The sequence below is a fragment of the Anguilla anguilla genome, chromosome 10, assembly GCF_013347855.1.
Source record: "Anguilla anguilla isolate fAngAng1 chromosome 10, fAngAng1.pri, whole genome shotgun sequence".
NCBI classification, from domain to species: Eukaryota; Metazoa; Chordata; class Actinopteri; order Anguilliformes; family Anguillidae; genus Anguilla; species Anguilla anguilla.
This window is the reverse complement of record NC_049210.1, coordinates 47,338,918-47,358,150: the sequence shown is the minus strand read 5'-3', so window position 1 is coordinate 47,358,150 and position 19,233 is coordinate 47,338,918. Positions and strand designations below refer to the sequence as shown.

General features: G+C 44.3%; 2 protein-coding genes, 1 long non-coding RNA gene and 2 other non-coding genes across 9 annotated transcripts; 4 read left to right on the top strand and 1 right to left on the bottom strand.

The window, feature by feature from the left end:
• The first annotated feature begins 735 nt into the window (after positions 1 to 735).
• LOC118206866 lies at positions 736 to 2,899 on the top strand. The gene is made up of 4 exons (XR_004761258.1): positions 736 to 851; positions 1,824 to 1,878; positions 2,038 to 2,136; positions 2,697 to 2,899. It is a non-coding gene; the product is annotated as an uncharacterized LOC118206866 (long non-coding RNA).
• A 788-nt stretch (positions 2,900 to 3,687) lies between these two features.
• On the bottom strand, positions 3,688 to 10,131 carry idua (alpha-L-iduronidase). 4 transcript variants are annotated; one of them, XM_035379998.1, is made up of 14 exons: positions 10,030 to 10,131; positions 7,968 to 8,108; positions 7,701 to 7,783; positions 7,457 to 7,564; positions 7,186 to 7,281; positions 6,869 to 7,071; positions 6,526 to 6,705; positions 6,216 to 6,432; positions 5,683 to 5,892; positions 5,314 to 5,435; positions 4,814 to 4,939; positions 4,415 to 4,491; positions 4,196 to 4,296; positions 3,688 to 4,078 (listed from the first exon to the last, which is right to left on the bottom strand). In XM_035379998.1, the coding sequence occupies exons 1-14, from the start codon at positions 10,113 to 10,115 to the stop codon at positions 3,978 to 3,980; spliced, it is 1,851 nt and encodes a 616-aa protein (XP_035235889.1). In that variant the 5' UTR covers positions 10,116 to 10,131; the 3' UTR covers positions 3,688 to 3,977. The 4 variants fall into 4 exon arrangements, with proteins under 4 accessions (XP_035235889.1, XP_035235891.1, XP_035235888.1 ...); XM_035380000.1 differs by lacking the exon at positions 10,030 to 10,131 and adding an exon at positions 9,377 to 9,394; XM_035379997.1 differs by lacking the exon at positions 10,030 to 10,131 and adding an exon at positions 8,569 to 8,961.
• Positions 9,383 to 16,295, top strand: LOC118206865 (protein regulator of cytokinesis 1-like). 2 transcript variants are annotated; one of them, XM_035380003.1, is made up of 14 exons: positions 9,383 to 10,090; positions 10,462 to 10,565; positions 10,856 to 10,978; positions 11,230 to 11,463; positions 11,632 to 11,802; positions 12,143 to 12,292; positions 12,384 to 12,534; positions 12,622 to 12,758; positions 12,914 to 13,009; positions 13,333 to 13,479; positions 13,654 to 13,749; positions 13,914 to 14,027; positions 14,991 to 15,095; positions 15,490 to 16,295. In XM_035380003.1, exons 2-14 carry the CDS (start codon positions 10,476 to 10,478, stop codon positions 15,553 to 15,555), a joined length of 1,680 nt encoding a protein of 559 aa, XP_035235894.1. In that variant the 5' UTR covers positions 9,383 to 10,090; positions 10,462 to 10,475; the 3' UTR covers positions 15,556 to 16,295. The 2 variants fall into 2 exon arrangements, with proteins under 2 accessions (XP_035235894.1, XP_035235893.1); XM_035380002.1 differs by having other exon boundaries at positions 10,433 to 10,565.
• Positions 16,296 to 17,429: 1,134 nt separating this feature from the next.
• trnas-cga lies at positions 17,430 to 17,511 on the top strand. Its single transcript has one exon. It is a non-coding gene; the product is annotated as a tRNA-Ser (tRNA).
• A 656-nt stretch (positions 17,512 to 18,167) lies between these two features.
• Positions 18,168 to 18,249, top strand: trnas-cga. Its single transcript has one exon. It is a non-coding gene; the product is annotated as a tRNA-Ser (tRNA).
• Positions 18,250 to 19,233: the final 984 nt, after the last annotated feature.

Sequence of the window (19,233 nt, the reverse complement as noted above, 5' to 3'; positions counted from 1 at the left end):
TGGGTGTTAATATGGGTGCTCTTGCACATGATAAATGATATACGCTTGCCAGGGTTTTGACCTATTGGCTTTCAGAAATCTCCAAGTGCTTCATATAAAAATGAACCATGTTAATCTCTAGTTATTGTTCTTTAGATACAGATTTCCTACGGATGATTTCTGTTTGGCATCTGGATGGTTATTACTGCGAGCCCTAATCCTCTGCTGGATGGCCTCTGGGGGCATAATCACTTCCTGTTAGGAAGCTTATGTCACAACCAGTTTGCCCTCTACCCCAACCTTCTTCATGCTGAATCATGCAGTTCGCCCTCTACCCTAACCTTCTTTTTGCTCAAATTTTGCTGAATCAGCCATTTGTAAACAGGGAGTAAGCGTTCCTTGGTGTAACTTAGCATTTGATAAAGCAGTCAGAGACAGGAATCAAGGACCAACTAGTCATGAACAGATTTGGGCACTGTGGATTGGCATGCGATCTATTGGAACGTACTGGAAAGCGCTGCACTTGTGTGGAGTGTGTGGATCGCCAGAAACAATAAAACGTGTCCTCGTGGGGTGTAATAAGGAATACAGGCAGTCACGATGGAGAATCAACATGTAATTAGTAAAAGCAGTGCTTAGTTTCATAGCCTCCATCGACTGACACCTTTCCATGAAGCGGCAAGTGTGTAATACGCTGTAATTCACATTCCGGACTGCAGGAGGCAGCAATTTTCCATATGGCAACCAACCAGTCTGAAATGGGAAGCAGAAGAAGAAGAATTACATAATATCCGTGATGCGTTCTGCGTCACAACCTTCTACTGTCCTTCTGCAAAATGGTTCCTCCAGTGCAAGTCTCACCACTCATTAAGGTAAATGCTTTCAAGTTTCAGCTTGTAAGTAATAAATAAATTGTTTACTACAATATTAACTCTTTGTAGTTATTGATCAGTCGAAGTTGCGGGTTGTTGTAGGCAAATTGAACGTTGTCTATCTCAAAGTCGATCGCCACACCGTTAGCAGTTCTAGCTATATGGTAACGCTAATGGCCAGCTTAAGTTAAAAAAAACCTATTTTCAATGTGCCTGCTCTGTGCGGCGTGCATGAAGGTCACTGTCAGCGTTAGCTATCTATCTTGGACTCCATATTTGCCGTCAACATTTATAGTAAACTGGAAATTGTCTAATATTAACTGACTACCGAGATTGTAAGGCCTTACGAGCTTTCTGAAGGAGTTTCTGAAGTATTTGGTTAATCTTACAATTGGGTATTTACAACGCTTAACAAAGGTCGAGGTCATTTCTAGCTACTTTTAGGTCTGCATTGCAGCTTGAACCATGGAAGGTTTTATTTTAATTATTTTGTTTTATTCTCAAGTAGTCTTGACTAGATTGCATGTGGGCAGGGGTGCACAATTTGAGGTCCAGATTTGAGTGTCCATGCTCTAGTGGGACTTGCCCTCCACAATAGAGACTGTGATATTAGGAAATGAATATGATGACCTAGAAGCTGAAATAATTTCATAATTTTAGTTCAGAATCAGTACAACGCGTGGCCCCTCTGTTTGGTGTTCTGGAGTTCGGACTTAAAGCAAAAATAGTAACATTACACAGAGGAATACCCCAGACTGTATTCTCTGGAGTAGGAGGCTCAGAAGCCTGCATCATCTACATATCGTATGATCCGCACAGGTGTTCTATCCCCTGCCCATCAGTGCTTCTGTCAGAATACAGAATGAAATTGTGTAACTTGCACAAATTTATGTGGTGTGTTTACCCTGGGATGTTTGCTGTGCAGTTTACATGCTTTCTTGCATATTACATCATTTCTACTTCTAATTCCAGACAGCGAGGTGGTCAGCCTTGCTGGTTGGGATCATCTACGGGAAAAGGAGATATGGTGAGTCGCAATGTTAGTTGTGATTATCAACCCGCAGGCTTACTTTTAGTGAGTAAAATAACGAATGTTCTGCTATTTTGTGGGCCGGTAAGTAAAATAAAGAAAATAATAAATATTACGTCTTCCCCTTCATTGTGTCTGTTGTGGTGTGATTCTCAGACCACCTTAAGCCCATCGCTGAGGAGGAGAGGAGGGTAGAGGAGGCGGAGAAGAAGGTGAGAGAGGAACAGGAGCGCATCGCCAAGGAGCTGGCAGAAGGTAGGGTCTGGAACCTTCCGTACCACATAACCCTTACTAAATCTGCCATCCCTGTTTACCTGTGTTCCTGCATGTGCACAATATATTTATTAATCTGTAATAAAGAGTAGCTGCATACCTTACAATACTGTATGAAATCAGACAAATACTGTAGCAAATGTTCATTTGCATATTAATATTTTCCTGCAAGAATAAATGCAGTTTGTTATTTAAGTTTTGGAATTAGAAATGAGTAGTTTTGTTTACAGCTCATTACAGAAAATAACTATATCACTGAGAGCAGAAACATAAATACACTGCACCTTGGGGAACAGATTTGAAGCTTAAATAAAGGTCACTGTCAGTTAGATCTCACACTTGTTAATGATTTGGAGCCTTTATATAGTCATTTATTTTGTGGGTGTTGTGGATGTTTTGCATTTTATATGGGTATTTTTGCTTCAGTGGACCTCAAGAGAATGGCTTGAAGAGATGATTTTGGCATTAGCTTAGTGATGAATGCATATTGTGAAGAAGTGTTATTGCTGTATGTGATGGCCAACTCTCTGCTTTTTCAACAGCCAATGAAGACACCATCCTGAAATAAATCACCACTGGATCAATAATTTATATTTCAATAAATATGTATCCTCTTTCTGCTTTCTCAGTTTTCTCCATGTATATTCATATTGTCCAATATTATGTTCTTCATTTTTCCCGCCTCTGTCACATTGAAAGAGGGTGTGTCTGATTAAAAGGGTGTGATCATCCGAGGTTAAAGAAACCTGTTTGTCCCTTCCTTATTTCTGCAGTACAATCAGTAATTGGCACAATCACTGACTGGTGCGTCATTCTGGCAAGAAGCAGAATCTTTGAGGGAAACCAGTTTCTGAGGGAGGGACATGAGCCAGAACGAGGCTGCCTAATTGTGTGCAGTACATTCTGTACAGTAGAACAGGCGTTACGAAAATGGGATAATTTCTTTGATAAATGAGTCAGAATTTTCTCAGGTGCCCCTCCCACCAGGTTTTCCTTTCCATGTCCTTGTTTCAGAAGATTAGAGAGAACAATTACAAGGGGATCATCTGAAAATACTATCATTTTTGTTTATCTTTAAACAATAAGGATTCAAAACAAATGACTTTTCATCCCAGGGCTATGACATAATCCTCCATCACTCTGTTGTATGGAACCTTGATCCAGTACACACTGGAGCACAGATGGAGTTAAAGATTTAAGAATGAAATAATCTGCCTTAAACACTAGAGACATTCAATATTGATATTTCTGGATCCAGGTTAAATAAATCCTAAGGATATGCAATACTGTATTTACCAATAGCTCTAAACGTAGATCACAAAAATGTACTATTATTATTTAATCAAGCTATACAAATGTTGCAAAAATTAAAGTAAGCCATTATCAAATCCAAAATGAATGAAATCTCTGAATAGGACATGCATGCCTGTTATATGACCTGCTTCAGTGTCAGAACACTGGCCCTCTTTCACAAAGCTTTTCTGAAAAAGTCATGTTTAGTGTTCCATGTGTCATTAAAAAAAACAGCAATAATAGAGATTCTGAGAATAGTTTTTAATTTTAGAAAATTATAAAAGTTTTTAAAGGTTCCTAGTGTTGTTCTCCGAACATTTATAAATGCATCTTTGAAAATTGAACTCAGGAGAGCAATTTGGTTGCACGTACACACAAGCGATTTGCCACTCGTTATAAAATTTCAGTATTGCAATGGAATTCCCTGGGGCACTTCTGGCATAACACCCAGAAGTTTAAAATAAAAATATGTATATTTACACAATACGAGTACCTTTCAGCACCGAAGTCTGTAATTAGTACCGAACTGATCAGCACTCTTCAGAGTACTTTTTAATCTGAGAATATTCTCCAGATCTTCCCCAGTAATCCACAGCTCGAACTCTGTAGAACCCACAAACGTCCAAGTTTTCTGTGAGGAAATGACAAATGTCTACCATCAGCAACGTGCAAACTATGAAACTATGAGTTTCAAATGAGTACTACAGCAAATCATTTTTTTGATGTATAATCAACTTTGCATTCTTACCTGGGCTAAACACATACGATGTAAAAATGGTATCTTGAGAATTTATCCTTTGGAACATGTTCTGGCCATTGGAAAATTCTACTTCATAGGTTATTATACATCTTTGAAGAAAAACAGACAGGCCACAAGGCTGGTCAATAAATGGATGCTTTCAATTTGAACTTTGTCAAGTGCATGTTTGCTTAAACAATCAGAGGTTTGAATGCAATTAATACTAACTTGGAATTAACGCAATGATCGCTCCACGTTATCAGAACTTGGCCTTGGGTGACGGCAATGAAGTTCAAACCATTTACCTAGGATGGGAGGAATTAGACTGAAGACAACTTGTAGACTCACAAACCATTTTTTTTGAAGTTGCATTATTAGCATGATAAAAAAAAGACACCGTAAATGGGGTGAACACACAATATCATATGCAGTAATAAACAATAACAATAAATAAGTTCATTTAATATTGACCTTTGGAGTTGAATTTCTGAGCTAAAGGCAGCTATAATTTCCTAAAATCTGCACTATTAAAATCATCGCACATTTGCAAAGACTCCAAACAGGTTAGACCATTCTGGGAGCATTTACCCACAATTCCGACAGTTGTGGAAGCCTTTCTCCACTCACCTGGTCGGGCTGAGCAGCAGCCAGCGCACACACGTGCACCAGGAGGATGGAAGGCACCGGAAGCACCACCTTCAGCGACAGCGTGCCTTCAGACGGGAAGGGCAAAGGTCCAGCCACCCGGGCATCCTGTGTGCGTGTGTGTGTGTGTGTGTGTGTGAGAGAGAGAGAGAGACAGAGAGAGAGAGAAAGAGTGAGATTGAGAGACGCACACACACACCCGCTAGTCCCTGAGAATGTATTCCATGTTACACCCCTTAGCTCCAGCCCTGCCTACAGTGGCCTTCTGAGACACACAGCACAGACAGCATAATAATAACTGTTACAGAGTGAGAGGTGTGCATTTCCTGTTTCTTTTTCCCTGGAAAGAGTCACTTGTATTTGTTTAACGCTCACTTTTTCCGCATAAGTGATGAGTGGACTAATGCCTGTAAAACGTGTAATCCCCCTGGTTAAATCTTCCTGCAGGGAAACGGAGTTAGCGCCCGCTCGCTGTACCGTACCTCCTGCCTCCTCAGCTCCCTGAACTGCTCTGCTGTGGGGAAGTCTGGGCTTCCAAAGCTCTCCCACAGCTGATAGGGGCTGGTGGCGTTGTTGTCCAGGTAGTACGTGACATACACCAGGCCTGCAAAACCGAACATGAAGCAGTTACACTGGCCTCCAGGATTACCGGATCCTTCTATTAACACGAGCAAAAATGCTGGACGAACAGTCGCTGTATTGCTCATCAAATGCTTTCTATGCTCAGCAATATGAGAAAATTACATAGTTTTGTTGTGACACCATCGCTCAGATAGAAAAGTTAATCTTCCTAAAGATAATGCGTTTTGAATGTTTACAGTGAAAAGAATAACAGCGTATGAATCTCTCACCCTTCTGACTGGAGAAGCCATTGAGCTGGACGGTGACATCGTTGGTAGAGGCTGAGGTTCGGTTGTCCATGCTGCTGTAGATCAGTGCTGTGGCCTGCCAGCTGTCTGAGGTCCCAGGGACCAGGGGCTCATGGACGCTGGCCAGGACACCCACCGTGTCATCCTCCAAGTTCCCCCCCGCTGAAACCTGCGCAAACACCTGCCTTTCTCCTGTGGATGAGACAGAACGTTATTATTCCCCGGGAACGTACTGCAGCCCCACAGCGCCCTCCAGTGTTTCAGTCTGAAAATGGTTATATGATCAAGTCGTTCCTCTCCTGTTTAAAAAATAAACTGGTTGTTTGTGAACCAGAGTCCATGTTTAATATATATTATTAGATCACTAATTAGGTCAGATGCAGTAGTCCTGGTCTTTGTACAATTCTGCACAGAAGAAAACCACAGCGCCTACAAAGTGAAACAGCATTAGTCTATAAAGAAAGGATGATGTAGCAGGAACAACCAGAAGTTAAAAAATGTCGGGACACAGTCACCTAGCAGCGCCAGGAGCCCAAACGCAGTCAGGACGGGCTTCCGCAGCAGCTGGACGTGCGGCGGGCGGGTGTTGTTGACCTGGAAACGTGCGGTCAGGGTGCGCTGGGTGAACTGGTGCGGGTGGTAGCTGAGGAAGGCGTTGTCGTTGCTCAGCAGGGCGTAGTTTATGGTGCTGTTAGCGTCAGCCATGAGCTGGTTCTGATGCTGGGAGATCACCTAAATAATAATAATAATAATACGTGTATATTGTGCACTAAGATTGCAGAATCTTAATCTCTTGACGGTAAAGGGCACTCTTCCCCTCCTCACCTTCAGCACCATGGCTGCGTACGTCACGTCCGCCCTCCAGGTCTGGGGCCTGGACCAGCCCACCAGCGGGTCCGCCTCGTCGTTGAACACCGGTGTGGATCGGAAGCGGGGGAAGCGCTCCTGGATCTCCCGAACCGTCTCAATTTCCTGCAGCATGATGGGAAGGGACCCGCCACCTCCCTGAAAAAAAAAAAAAAGCTCTCTCAGTACAAGTCTCCATGGAGACATGGAAACATATAAATATAGAAATACAATGTCTCAACACATTGAGTAAATTGTATTTCTTATATTTTGCACCTGAGAGCTGCAGTATAAGACCTGCTTTTTCCGAGGGGTGCAGTACCTTCTTGTGGAGGGCGATGTAGTCGAGCCGCACGCCCGTCTCCCCGGTGAAGAAGTTGGTGCCATTGTGGCAGTGCTCCAGCATGGCCCAGCAGTATGGGGAATGGGGGGGCGTGTGGCAGGAGTCCCCTGGGCCCCCAAAACGCAACGCGGGGCTGGCGTCCCGTAGCCCCTCAGAACAGGCATCGTAATAATTTAAGAACCCTGGGGAGATCACAGATACAATATTGTACTGTATATTGTAAAAAATGCAATACAGTTGTTCAAGTTTTACAGTTATTCCAAGTTCACAAAGCCATTTGGCATTTCAGAGTTTACCTTGAATTGACATGGTCACGTTGTCAAAGTCATGATTGTTCGGTTCATTCCAGGTTTCAAAGTTCCACTGAGAGACATACCCGAGGCCGTATTTCTCTACAAGCAAGCGTGAACGTTGCGTCAGTAGGACAGACATGGGCAGCAGACACAATAAGTTGTCAAAGGAAGGAAGAAAACTCAACGTGCAGTTCAAGTGATCCACATCATTAAACATGAGAGGGAAAATCCAGAATCCAGATCAATCTACAGCATGTTGCCATGGTGAACCCACCGATATATCTCTTTGCAGTAAGACAAACCAGCTTTCTCCACTCCACCACTTGCTGCTTATCTTCAAAGTCAGTGAAGTAGTTGGACACACTGCCCATCAGCTCAAAACCTGAAAAACACACATAAAATGTTGTTTCAAAATGAATGAACACACCCAAAAGTCAAAAGTTAAGAAGTCAGGTGCACACATTTTGTTGTAAGCACCTGGATGTGAGATCAAAAATGTCTTCCAAGGCCAACGTTACCTGGTCTAAGTCCGTTTTGCCACAGGAGATCTATCAGTTGGTCCAACTTTGTAAAGTTGTAATGGGGTACTCCATTTACAACTCTGCAAAGACATTGCACAAAAGGATTCATTCATTAAACACGAAAAATTAAAATTATGATGACAGTATAACCAAACTGTAAGGCAGCAATAATGCTTCCAGTTTCACTCCCGGTGGAGAATGTAGTTCAGGACCGAAAGCCCAGCACTTCAGAATCACCCGGAGCTCTGGAGCTCCTGCACTTACCGAGCTGTGAGGAGCTCCAGCAGCCAGTGGATCCGAACCTGCTCGAGTCCCCCGTGGGGAACCGAACCCACATAGGCCATGTTCAGCTGCTCGTCCCTGCTCAGGTCATACTGGTCTGCACGCGTGTGAGGAAGAGGAGGGCTGAGGAAGGAAACGCACACCAGAACACTTTTACGGAGGGCTCACAGCTTAAACAACAAGTTTTTTAAATGCAATTATTAATCATCAATAACAGCTTAAAAAACCAAGTGCCCATATGTCAAGAGAATAAAGTGACATCACTCCATATGTATGTTCCATAATCGCTTAGAAGTATGGAATAAAAAAAACAGCTCCTTTTCAAGCTGCCGTCCGCCCACATCGGAAAAAGTACCATTTATGTGCAGTCTAGCTGATGTGGCAGAATATGAACGTCCAACTGAGCAGAGAAGTCACTCTTGCTCTATGGGGCCGGTTCGATACTGCAGAACTGCCCGAGCGAGTTGCCACAGACAGACGAGATTTGATTCCAGACAGCCTGGCTCGATTAGTGACAGTTTAAAATGCAGCCACAAAGACGGCAACGGTTGGCAATAGAGATGCATCTGGAAAGCTAACCTACCAAAACCCTGTGCTCCTCCAAAAATGTTTCAGATCCCTCAGTGGAGTTTTTGCGTCCACTGTGATCACGAAGGAAGTTGCGGAAACATTCGGATATGTTGAAAACAATACCGAAAACAGCAGTAGCAATTCAATGTTATGCTGTGTCACTTCCATGCTGAAAGTGCACTGGTTTGAGACTGTAGCAACTATCGTGATCTGATCAGAAACGGTGTCTCCTTTACACGTATATTTGTCAATGCATTCATATTATACTTTTTAAAAACGGATTGCGTTCTCTACACAAGCCAAATAAAAACTTCTTCATAATGGACGGAAACGTAAACAACAGCTACAAATCTCGGAAAACACGCATTTGATCTATTTAGGCTCGCTTGCTTTCTTGATCAGGTGACCCGGTCATGTGACAGGCTCACAACTTTTAGCTCTAGCTTGTCGCACATTTCTCGATATAGCCAGGGCAGAAATAAAATCAAAATAAAAGCCAGAATTTATTTTTCCGCATTGTTAACCAAAATTAACGAAACATTATCGCAAATGCACATCTCTGTGCATTTTGGTATCTTGTTCTTCTTGACTTCTGTGAAAAATTGCATTTTCCAGAAACACTTAACACCTGTAGAACAAGACGTGCCCTGCTTCAAAATTTTCTCTGTGGTGTTTTTCAACATTTTCTTATTGAGAAGTATCCAAAAAATGAAGCTTGCCTTTAAGATGTTATTCTAAAAACAAAAAAGAACGCATTCTGGCTTTAATTTTGAATGTTTGTAATTTTGAATTAATAATTCATTTATTTTTTGCGAGCTGACATATTAGGGCTAAAACAGCTTTGATCAGAACGCGAGTGAATCAGTGTAAAACGCAGATTCTGGAAATGCCCTGAGTTCCAAAGATACAGCGTTCCATGGGATAGCACGACCACCGGCGAAGAGCAACAGGGTGACATCTTGCCCACTTCTCCCAGACAGTGTGGGAAGAGTTTCACTCAGTTAAACCAAAGCAAACTGAAGTCACTGTCATGTTCGTGGAGCCAGCGTATTCACGTTGCAAACGGGTAGACTGCAGCCAAAAAGGGATGCATAGGCTACGGTCACCAACAATGATTTGGCATGATGTGGTTAGGATGATGCTCAATGTGTATTAACGGATATTTCCCCTGTAATCATGCACGCACGAGCAGATCTCTGCGCGCATCATCCCAATCAGCAGATCGCCGGTTTTATGTCGTACTATTGTTCAGCAGGTGGAGACATCCATGAGCCAATCACCTTGATGTCGACGTGATCGGAAAGAAGCAAACATTTAGAATTTCAGTTAATAAGCGGAAAGAAAGGTGCCAGTTTCTCGGAGACAACCGTACAACTCTGATCAGTAGGCTACTGGGAACATTTCAGCCTGCAAAGCGGCCCGGGAAAACCAATAAGAAGTTTACCAAATATTTTCTTCGCTGAAGATTAGTTACCTTGTTTGTCGTCCATCGCAGCATTTGATCGGGCGCTTATTATTATGCCTGGTCGGAAGAGGTAAGGGGCACGAGCACTGATTCATTAACTTGATTAGTTTTGTTACAGACCAGATGATGTGTACCATTAACGATTTCGAGACGATACTTTTGCGTTTAGTTGCGGTTAACTATGTAACAGTTGAAATAAGCAGTACACGTCAAATCAAATCTCGGGTTAAAAGCAAGCAAATCTCGTTTTAAGATCAAAAGTGAACTGTACGAGCAAAGTCGGGGCGGGATGGGCCTACGATATGTCAGAAATAGACTATAAAATAGTTACTTATGAATGGTTTGTTAACTGCTCATTTGAGGGGAAATGCAAGTTCGATGGACTAACCTAGTATTTATTCTCTATCTGTAGCGAAGCTCTTGCATTTTCCCTTGTGTCAGGGATCAATCTGGCAATGGCACGACTAGCGGACATTTGGGATAGCATCGGAATCATGGAGGACCAGCGGGTGGAGCGCATGCAGACTGTGAAGAAGCACATTGAGGTAGGAAGCGCTCTTGTTTGACATTACCTGCAGAGTATGTATACGGAGTCTGAGTAATGCCGGCTGCGGCTCGCCCTTCTCCTGTCATCACTGAAGACGTTAACATTTTCTTGTCTTCAGTCATACTTTGTTTTTGTTGTTGTTGTTGTTGTTGCTGCTTAGCCTAGATGATTATCTTGCTCCAAAAAAATTGAATGGGAAATGTTCTATTTTGCATAACTGAGAAGAATTTCCTGCATTTCACCGTTAGTTCTAAAATAAATGTTTTCCCGTTTTGGCCTTTCTTGAAGGGTCTTCTGAATCAAATGATTTCAGAGGAGGAATATTTGAAGAAACGCATTGGAAACAATATCAACACTTTCCAGAAGCAGCTGGAGATCTTGAGTATGGAGATGTCTGTGGAACCTTTTGAAGTAAGTTAAGACTGATTTTGTTTCGGCTCAAGGCAGAAATGGTGATGGTTTTAGCGCTTTGTGATGGTTTTTAACGCTGTGTGATTGTTTCAGTGCCGTGTGATTGTGTTACCGCTGTGTGATTGTTTTACCGCTGTGTGATGGTTTTAGCGCTGCGTGATGGTTTTAGCACTGTGTGATTGTTTTAGCGTTGTGTGACGGTTTTCGCGCTGCGTGGTCCGTTTCGCTGACGCATTTCTCGCGCCCCTCAGCTGGAGGATGACCTCACCGTGCTGCAGATGGAGAAGAACCTGCGCCTGCGGGTGGAGGTGCTGGAGAAGGAGCGGGGCGAGCGTCTGAGGGAGCTCCGGACCCTGCAGGAGCAGGACGAGGAGCTGTGCGAGGAGCTGAGCGCCACGCCCTTCTACCTCCCCCCCGGCAGCCTGCCCACCCGCGCTCAGCTGCAGGAGCTGCGCCTGCACATCCACACCCTGGGCCAGGAGAAGGTGTGCCCAGTGTGTGCCCTGCGTGTGTGCTCACTGTGTGCCCTGCGTGTGTGTGCCCTGCATGTGCACAAACATTGGCATCCCAGTATGATGGTATTTATCAGAGTTTGATTTTAGCTACCTTCCAGCGTGATTGATGGATGGACTGTTTCCTCTGCCGCCCCCTAGAGGAGCAGGGTGGTGGTGTTCTCGGGTCTCAGGGAGGACATCCGGGGTGTCATGGCGGAGATGGGCCACGAGCCGGAGACCAGTCTGGAGAAGGAGGCCGTGTGTGACGACACCGACACCTTCCTGCTCACGCACGACAACATCAAAGCCCTGCAGCTGCTGCTGTGCCAGGTAGCGTGGGACGTCTGTGGTAGTGCAGGACGTCTGTGGTAGTGCGGGACGTCTGTGGTAGTGCGGGACGTCTGTGGTAGTGCGGGACGTCTGTGGTAGTGCGGGACGTCTGTGGTAGTGCGGGACGTCTGTGGTAGTGCGGAACGTCTGTGGTAATGCGGGACGTCTGTGGTAGTGCGGGACGTCTGTGGTAGTGCGGGACGTCTGTGGTAGTGCGGGACGTCTGTGGTACTGCGGAACGTCTGTGGTACTGTGGGACATCTGTGCTATTGCTTGTAGACATTAGCAGATCCAGGTAGATTAACGTGTGTGTGTGTGTGTGTGTGTATTATTTGGACAGCTGGAGATGAAGAGAAAGTCGCTCACGGCGCTCAGAGATGAGCTGAGGGGAAAGGCCTTGTGCCTGTGGGCCCGGTTGGAGAGCCCGGAGCAGGAGCAGAGGGCGTTTCGGGACGCCCTCCCCAGGACCCTGTCTGAGGAGATTACGCAGGTCAGCCTCTCTTCCCTCACCTGTGACCTCACCTGAGTCCGGCCACGCCCCAGCGCGCTGGCGACCTCTGACCCCCGTCATCTCCGCGCAGTGGCAAACGGAGGTGGATCGGCTCGCCCTGCTGCAGAAGGCCAAGATGGAGGAGGTGATCGACAAGATTCGGCAGGAGCTGGTGGCGCTGTGGGACCGGTGCATGTTCGGGCCCAAGCAGAGAGAGCCCTTCAACACCCACTTCTGCAGCAGTGAGTGCCGCACTTGCAAGCACTACTGCCCTCTGCTGGCTGCTTTTAAAACTGCTGCGTGTGATCCCGCTCACCTGTGACCCACAGGTAGCTTCACAGAGGAGCTGCTGTCCCGCCACGACGAGGAGCTGCTGAAAGTGAAGGCCTTCTACGAGAAAGCTCGCCCCCTGCTGGAAACCGTGGAGAGGTGGAACAAAAACTGGGTGCTCTTCCACGATTTTGAGGTGTGGCCAGTACAAAGGGCAAAGGTCAAAGCTTGGCTAGCTGGCAAACATTTTAGCGCTCCGTTTTAATTTGAGTGGAATAACACCAGGTCTTATGAAGGTGGCGTAGGTGCAGTGTCTTGTGTGTAGCCATGTCTGTCCCTTCTCTCCGATAGAAAAAAGCGTCCGATCCCAATCGCTTCTCCAACAGAGGGGGCGCTCTGCTCAAAGAGGCCAAGGAGAGGGTGAGAGTTCAGAAGCTGCTTCCCAAGGTACCACAGAACTCAACTGTCTTTCATTACACTGCATTTATTTGGCAGATGCTTTTATCTAAAGTGACGAACAATAAGTATCTTTCTTTTTCCTGTGTGCTACAGTTATTATTATTCCATTTTAACAGTAACCATGCATGTTGATATAATATTTTTAAACCGAGTTCTTTATATAGACTCCTATATAAGCGTGCTATATGTTGAGTTTTTAATGGTGATGTGATGAGTGGGTTGAGTTTTTAATGGTGATGGGGTGAGTGGGTTGAGTTTTTAATGGTGATGGGTTGAGTGGGTTGAGTAATACTGGGGCTGTACCTGGGCAGCTGGAGGAGGAGCTGAGGAGCGGGGCGACGGCCTGGGAGAAGGATCATGGGACGGTTTTCCTGGTGTGGGGCGAGAGGGCCGCTGACCGCATCACCAGCCAGTGGGAGGAGCTCCAGCTGCAGCGGGGGAAGGAGAAGACTGAGCGCGTGCGTTCAGCCCAGCTGAGTCCCACTTAACCTGCACTGTTCAGGCCGTTCAAAATGGCGTTACAGAACCTGCTGTGATCTGTTTTACTGTGGAAAGGCAAAGGCCATGTTCATTTCCTCTAGCGGTGATTTCTGTGAAAAGGGTAATTTGGTTTAATTTTGGTTTAATTCCAGATGACAAAGAAAGGAGAGAGCACTCCAGTGAAAGCTCAGGGGAAGAGATCCCAAACTGGAGCCAGTGGAGGTGTGACACCCAGCAAAACTAGAAAGGTAGCATCTCTTGACGGCGCCATTTTAACCCAATGCCGCATACTTGCATATGAAAATTTGAGTTCCTTTTACCAGACCCAAATGTTACACACATTAGTTCAGTTAAGCATTTTGAAGGCTGCCTTTCAAACTGAAACAGTCTGCTCTCCTGTTTCTCCCTGCAGGGGCCCAACCAGACGATGCTGCGTACGAACAGCATCAGCTCGTCCAGCTCCAGCAGCAGCACCCCCAGCGCCTTCCTCAGTGTGTCCATCAGGCCCACACTGTCCTCTCAGAAGGTAAGAGCCCTCTGAGCGTTCTACGCTATCCTACGCTAGCAGTGTAAATACTGAAGTCAGCTTTACGCTATCCTACGCTAGCAGTGTAAATACTGAAGTCAGCTTTACGCTATCCTACGCTAGCAGTGTAAATACTGAAGTCAGCTTTACGCTATCCTACGCTAGCAGTGTAAACACTGAAGTCAGCTTTACGCTATCCTACGCTAGCAGTGTAAACACTGAAGTCAGCTTTACGCTATCCTACGCTAGCAGTGTAAATACTGAAGTCAGCTTTACGCTATCCTACGCTAGCAGTGTAAACACTGAAGTCAGCTTTACGCTATCCTACGCTAGCAGTGTAAACACTGAAGTCAGCTTTACGCTATCCTACGCTAGCAGTGTAAACACTGAAGTCAGCTTTACGCTATCCTACGCTAGCAGTGTAAACACTGAAGTCAGCTTTACGCTATCCTACGCTAGCAGTGTAAACACTGAAGTCAGCTTTACGCTATCCTACACTAGCAGTGTAAATACTGAAGTCAGCTTTACGCTATCCTACGCTAGCAGTGTAAATACTGAAGTCAGCTTTACGCTATCCTACGCTAGCAGTGTAAATACTGAAGTCAGCTTTACGCTATCCTACGCTAGCAGTGTAAATACTGAAGTCAGCTTTACGCTATCCTACGCTAGCAGTGTAAACATTGAAGTTTTACATTAGCTCAAAGTTCAGACCAGCTCCATTTTGAATATAAAGAATATAATTGGTGCTTTTTTTTTAACCTTTTTAAACTGAGAAAAGCATTACAGAAGGATGTCCCTCACGGAACCCGTGATCATCGTGAGAGACACAGAGCGTCTGCCTTGTGTACAGGGGGATCAGGGGGATTCATTTGATTTTGGTGTCTTATGGATGCGAGCCTAAGGCTCCAGAGTCATGTGTGGATCTCCCCACGCCTTTCCCCGTGCCCCCCCCCCCCTCCTCAGACCCAGCAGAAGAACAGGACTCTGGACGTGAGCCAGCGCACCCCCCTGCAGGAGTTCAGCAGCGAAAAGAAGCACTCGAGGGTCGGCAGCTACTCGGAGTTCACCGTGAGCCCTCCTCCCGCCCTCCTCCCACCCTCTGGGTGCCCTCAGTCCAGTATTTCACTTCTGCTAACCGAGTTCTGCATTAGCAGTGCGAATTTAACTGCCCTTAATATGCTTCTTACTGCTCCAGTACAGTGTGTGTAGGGATGTTTGTAGGTGCAGTCATTTTTTTTATTTTTTTAGATAAAATGTAAAATTGTGAATGTGCTTGCCTTGAAGTAAAAAGGTCTGTGTGTGTGTTTGTGCCTGCATGTGGCATTTGTGTGTGTGTGTGTGTGTGTGTGTGTGTGTGTGTGTGTGTGTGTGTGCAGTTCTAAGAACAAAATAAAAAGAAATGAAGAAATGCATAATTATGTTGCATTATGGGAGTTTAACCGTGTGTGTCCTCCTGTTTCAGAGTGAACTGTCCAGGAAGGTGAGCGGAGACGCGATCCTGAACTCCACAGCCAAGGACATCCTGTGATGGCCGCCTTACGCTGTTCCTCAGTTCAGAAGTGCCTTTATCCGAGTCAGTCTAATACAGTTCAGAAGTGCCTTTATCCGAGTCAGTCTAATACAGGGATGATAATTTATTTTAGCCTTTGCTTTTTTAGGGATGATCATTTTTTTGAGAGAACTTTGAGAGAATTTTGAATTAGTGTATCGTCTGTCATGATTGTGATTGGAAAGGGGGTTTGTTTTGTTTTTTTTTTTTACCAAATTGTGGTCATAGTGGTATAGCAGTGTGTAAAAGCTCTGCTGCTTCTGCAGGAGTTTGCTGTTTCTTAAGTAAAGCAAGCATACAGGGATGAATTGCTGCAGAGTCTGGAGGTTCTCAGGTTCAGTAATGAAAGCAGCTTGAACCCGTTTATTATTTTTAAATGAACATTTTGTTTTCAGATGTGCTCTCAGTTGTTGCTGTTAGTTTTTAACCATTTTATTAAACATCATTTCCAGAGTTTGTATCGCATGCTCAGAAGGCATATTTAGCTTTTAAAAGTTTTACTTTTATCCTCAGAACCAGACTTTTTTTTACCCTGTGATTTAATCTTCGGGCATGCTCCAGTCTTTGTACGTATTCTGGCCCTTGAAAAGAGGTGTTCATACATTTTATTCTTTTAGGCAACATTGATTGGTGCCGTTCTCTTCTGAAAACCCTGTTACTTGATTTGTTTTGTCTGTCTGCATCATTTTTTGTTTTCAAATAAATATGTAAATATTGCATTTTACGTGATACTTCTGTTTTGTAAAGTGAATTTGAAGCTTTTGCCTCTTTTATCTTTGGCATAACATTTAGAAAGTGTCTGGACAAGTTAAAGGAAATTCTGTCCAAAAATGAAGTCATCATGATTTTTTCAGTCAGTCAAGATGTTTTTAGTAGAAATGCTCAGCTCTACATTGAGATGTTTTGTCCAAATATGTGGGAGCCAGTGGTCCTGTGCACTCAAACTACATTCAAATCACAGGCTTCAGTTCCTCTAGTTTCCTGAAATCCCAAAACCAGATTTTAATATGAAATAATGACGACGAGGTAAATCCATACTTAATTGTAAACGTAAAAGAATAGTTTGCATCTTTTAATTTGCCCACTGCCATCTAGTGGCGCAAAGCAGGAATGCATTTCATTTAAATGCAATACAATTCCATTAAATGCATTCCTGCTTTGCACCACTAGATGGCAGTGACAGCTCAAAAAAGATGTATACCTGTCTCACTATCACCATTCTGTTTTAAAGCACAAGTAAAGCTGATGAGTTTGAAATTGGGACTGAGAAAGGTACTCTGAAATGGCCAGCTGCCTAGAATCTCTCTCTCTTTTTATATCACACATTATGTGATTAAAAAGCGAGTCATGTTAGATAAGAATAATCCATCCAGCATTGCTTTTGTCTGTTTCAGGTTGAATTACATCAGATAGTCAGATACAGTTCATTTTTATCACAAGAAAGCAGGTAACATGGATAATGCACCATTTCAGATGCCGATAATTTATAAGCAAGCAAGCAGATGTCGTGGGGTAGAATCTGTGAATCAGGCAAAACACAGGGCCATAAATAGGTTAAAAGTAGTACTTTAGCACCCTTGCTCACAAGCATCAATTTACCACATACACACACACATACCTTCAAACAGGAATGTGCGTTTATTGTCAAATTGTATTTTTATGGATCAGATTCTCCACTGTACAGTAATAATAACAATAATTCAGAAGCCATACAGTGTTTAGTGAGCATGGGATTGCATTATGGCCTGTACCTACAGATAGCTGGAAAAGGGGTGCAGCATGCCAGCTGTCCTGCCATACCACCATACAGACTGTAATTTGGATCATCTTCAAACAACAGTGCAGTTCTCGTAGCTGTGATGGCCGAGAGGTTAAGGCGTTGGACTCGAAATCCAATGGGGTTTCCCCGCGCAGGTTCGAACCCTGCTCGCAGCGTACGCTGTCTTTAACGATCTTATAGAAGTGAACAGAATGTCAATCAATCACGTGCTTTCATTGAGCCAAGCTAACGTCTCAGCTGACTGTGATGGCTGAGTGGTGAAGCCGTTGGACTTAAAATCCACTGGGATTTACCTGCGCAGGTTCGAGCGTGGCTCGTCTTCTAAAGGTTTCTTGAATAACATGATCTCATGAAGTAGGTCTCCGCGTGTAACACTGACTGCAAGACAAGGGAGCACAAGAGTCAATCCATTTCAGGATCTCGTGCCAACTTATGCTGTTAATTATATATCTCAATCATACCTTAATCCGACATTTGTACGAACACCCGCTACAGCCACAAACTACACGTTTTTCCGGAAGATTTTCCTGTGTTCAAGGACAGGAGTGAACCAATTTAGTTCACAGAGATGTCAGAAAACTAAAGCTAACATAATTGGTTGGAACCAAAACCAGTACACAGACCAGCCCTCCAGGACCTGAGCTGCGTGGCCCTCCTGTAGGAGAAGGGCATGATGTCACTGGAGTTCGAACTAAGGGCTTTGTTTTGTCAAGCAGACATGACAACCACTACACCAGGCACCTGTAAGTTAGTCAGCCTAACATACCACAGGGTAGATTGTACTTTGAGCTACTTTGAAACCACCATCAGGGCTGCGATGGCCGAGAGGTTAAGGCGTTGGACTCGAAATCCAATGGGGTTTCCCCGCGCAGGTTCGAACCCTGCTCGCAGCGTGGATCTCCTTTAAAGATTTAACGCAAGGCTACAAGGGTTCTTGGAAATGACATGTACTAGTAGAAGTGCATGTGTTATGTTTCAGAGAGTGCTGATCATGCACAGGCTCTCATTGAACCATCTTAAAAAACAAGGTAACGTGTTGGTTTACCGTGGGGCCATTTTTACCAACAATAACTGCACCTTAGCTCCTCACTGACTCACTCAAACGCTTCCATCCAACCCCAACACAGGGAACCCCAGTCTAGTCCAAAAAAGGTCCAGTTTTAGCTGAGAAACCGAGAAACATTTTTTTTCATACGTATTTTTCATTGCACACTCCTCATAGTAGATTTTGCAAATCAAATAGAGATAAGCATTAATTTCAGTCCAGACAATTAAGGAAACGAACAGAAATTCAATTTAAGTAATTAATTAAAAGATCCCTTCATTAACTGAATTTCAATTCATTTCCCAAATTGACCAGGAATTGGCTCCAACCCTGCCAACAACGCTCTTACTTTTTGCAACTATCAAATTTTGCTTGTATGTTTGGTCCTCATATTTTACATTTGTTAATTTTGGTTAATTTTTTTTCAGCGTGTACACTATTGTTTTCTGTTAATCGCTGCAGATCCTGAACTCATAACATTAAAGGACTGAATAAAGTAACTGCAGCCCACTTTCATTAGTCAGTGAAAAGTTAATGAGTTGCGGAGAAACAGCCGAGCAGCTCCATGTTTTCCAACTCTTCGTGTATTTACTCGTGTAATAACCCAGCGGCCACCTGTCACCGATAAACACCCAGGATGTGGGCTGATTTAGATGAGGATGGCCTTATTTCAGCAATGTTCCGCACAAGCAATTAACGCTCCTGCCAATAGCTTCATACTAATGCAGCGACGGCCATTTTATGGCCATTGTATCATGCCATTGTTTTTCCCCAGTGAACAGAGCCCAGTGGGCAACTGCCTATTGATTCCTGATCGACACACAGGAAGCAG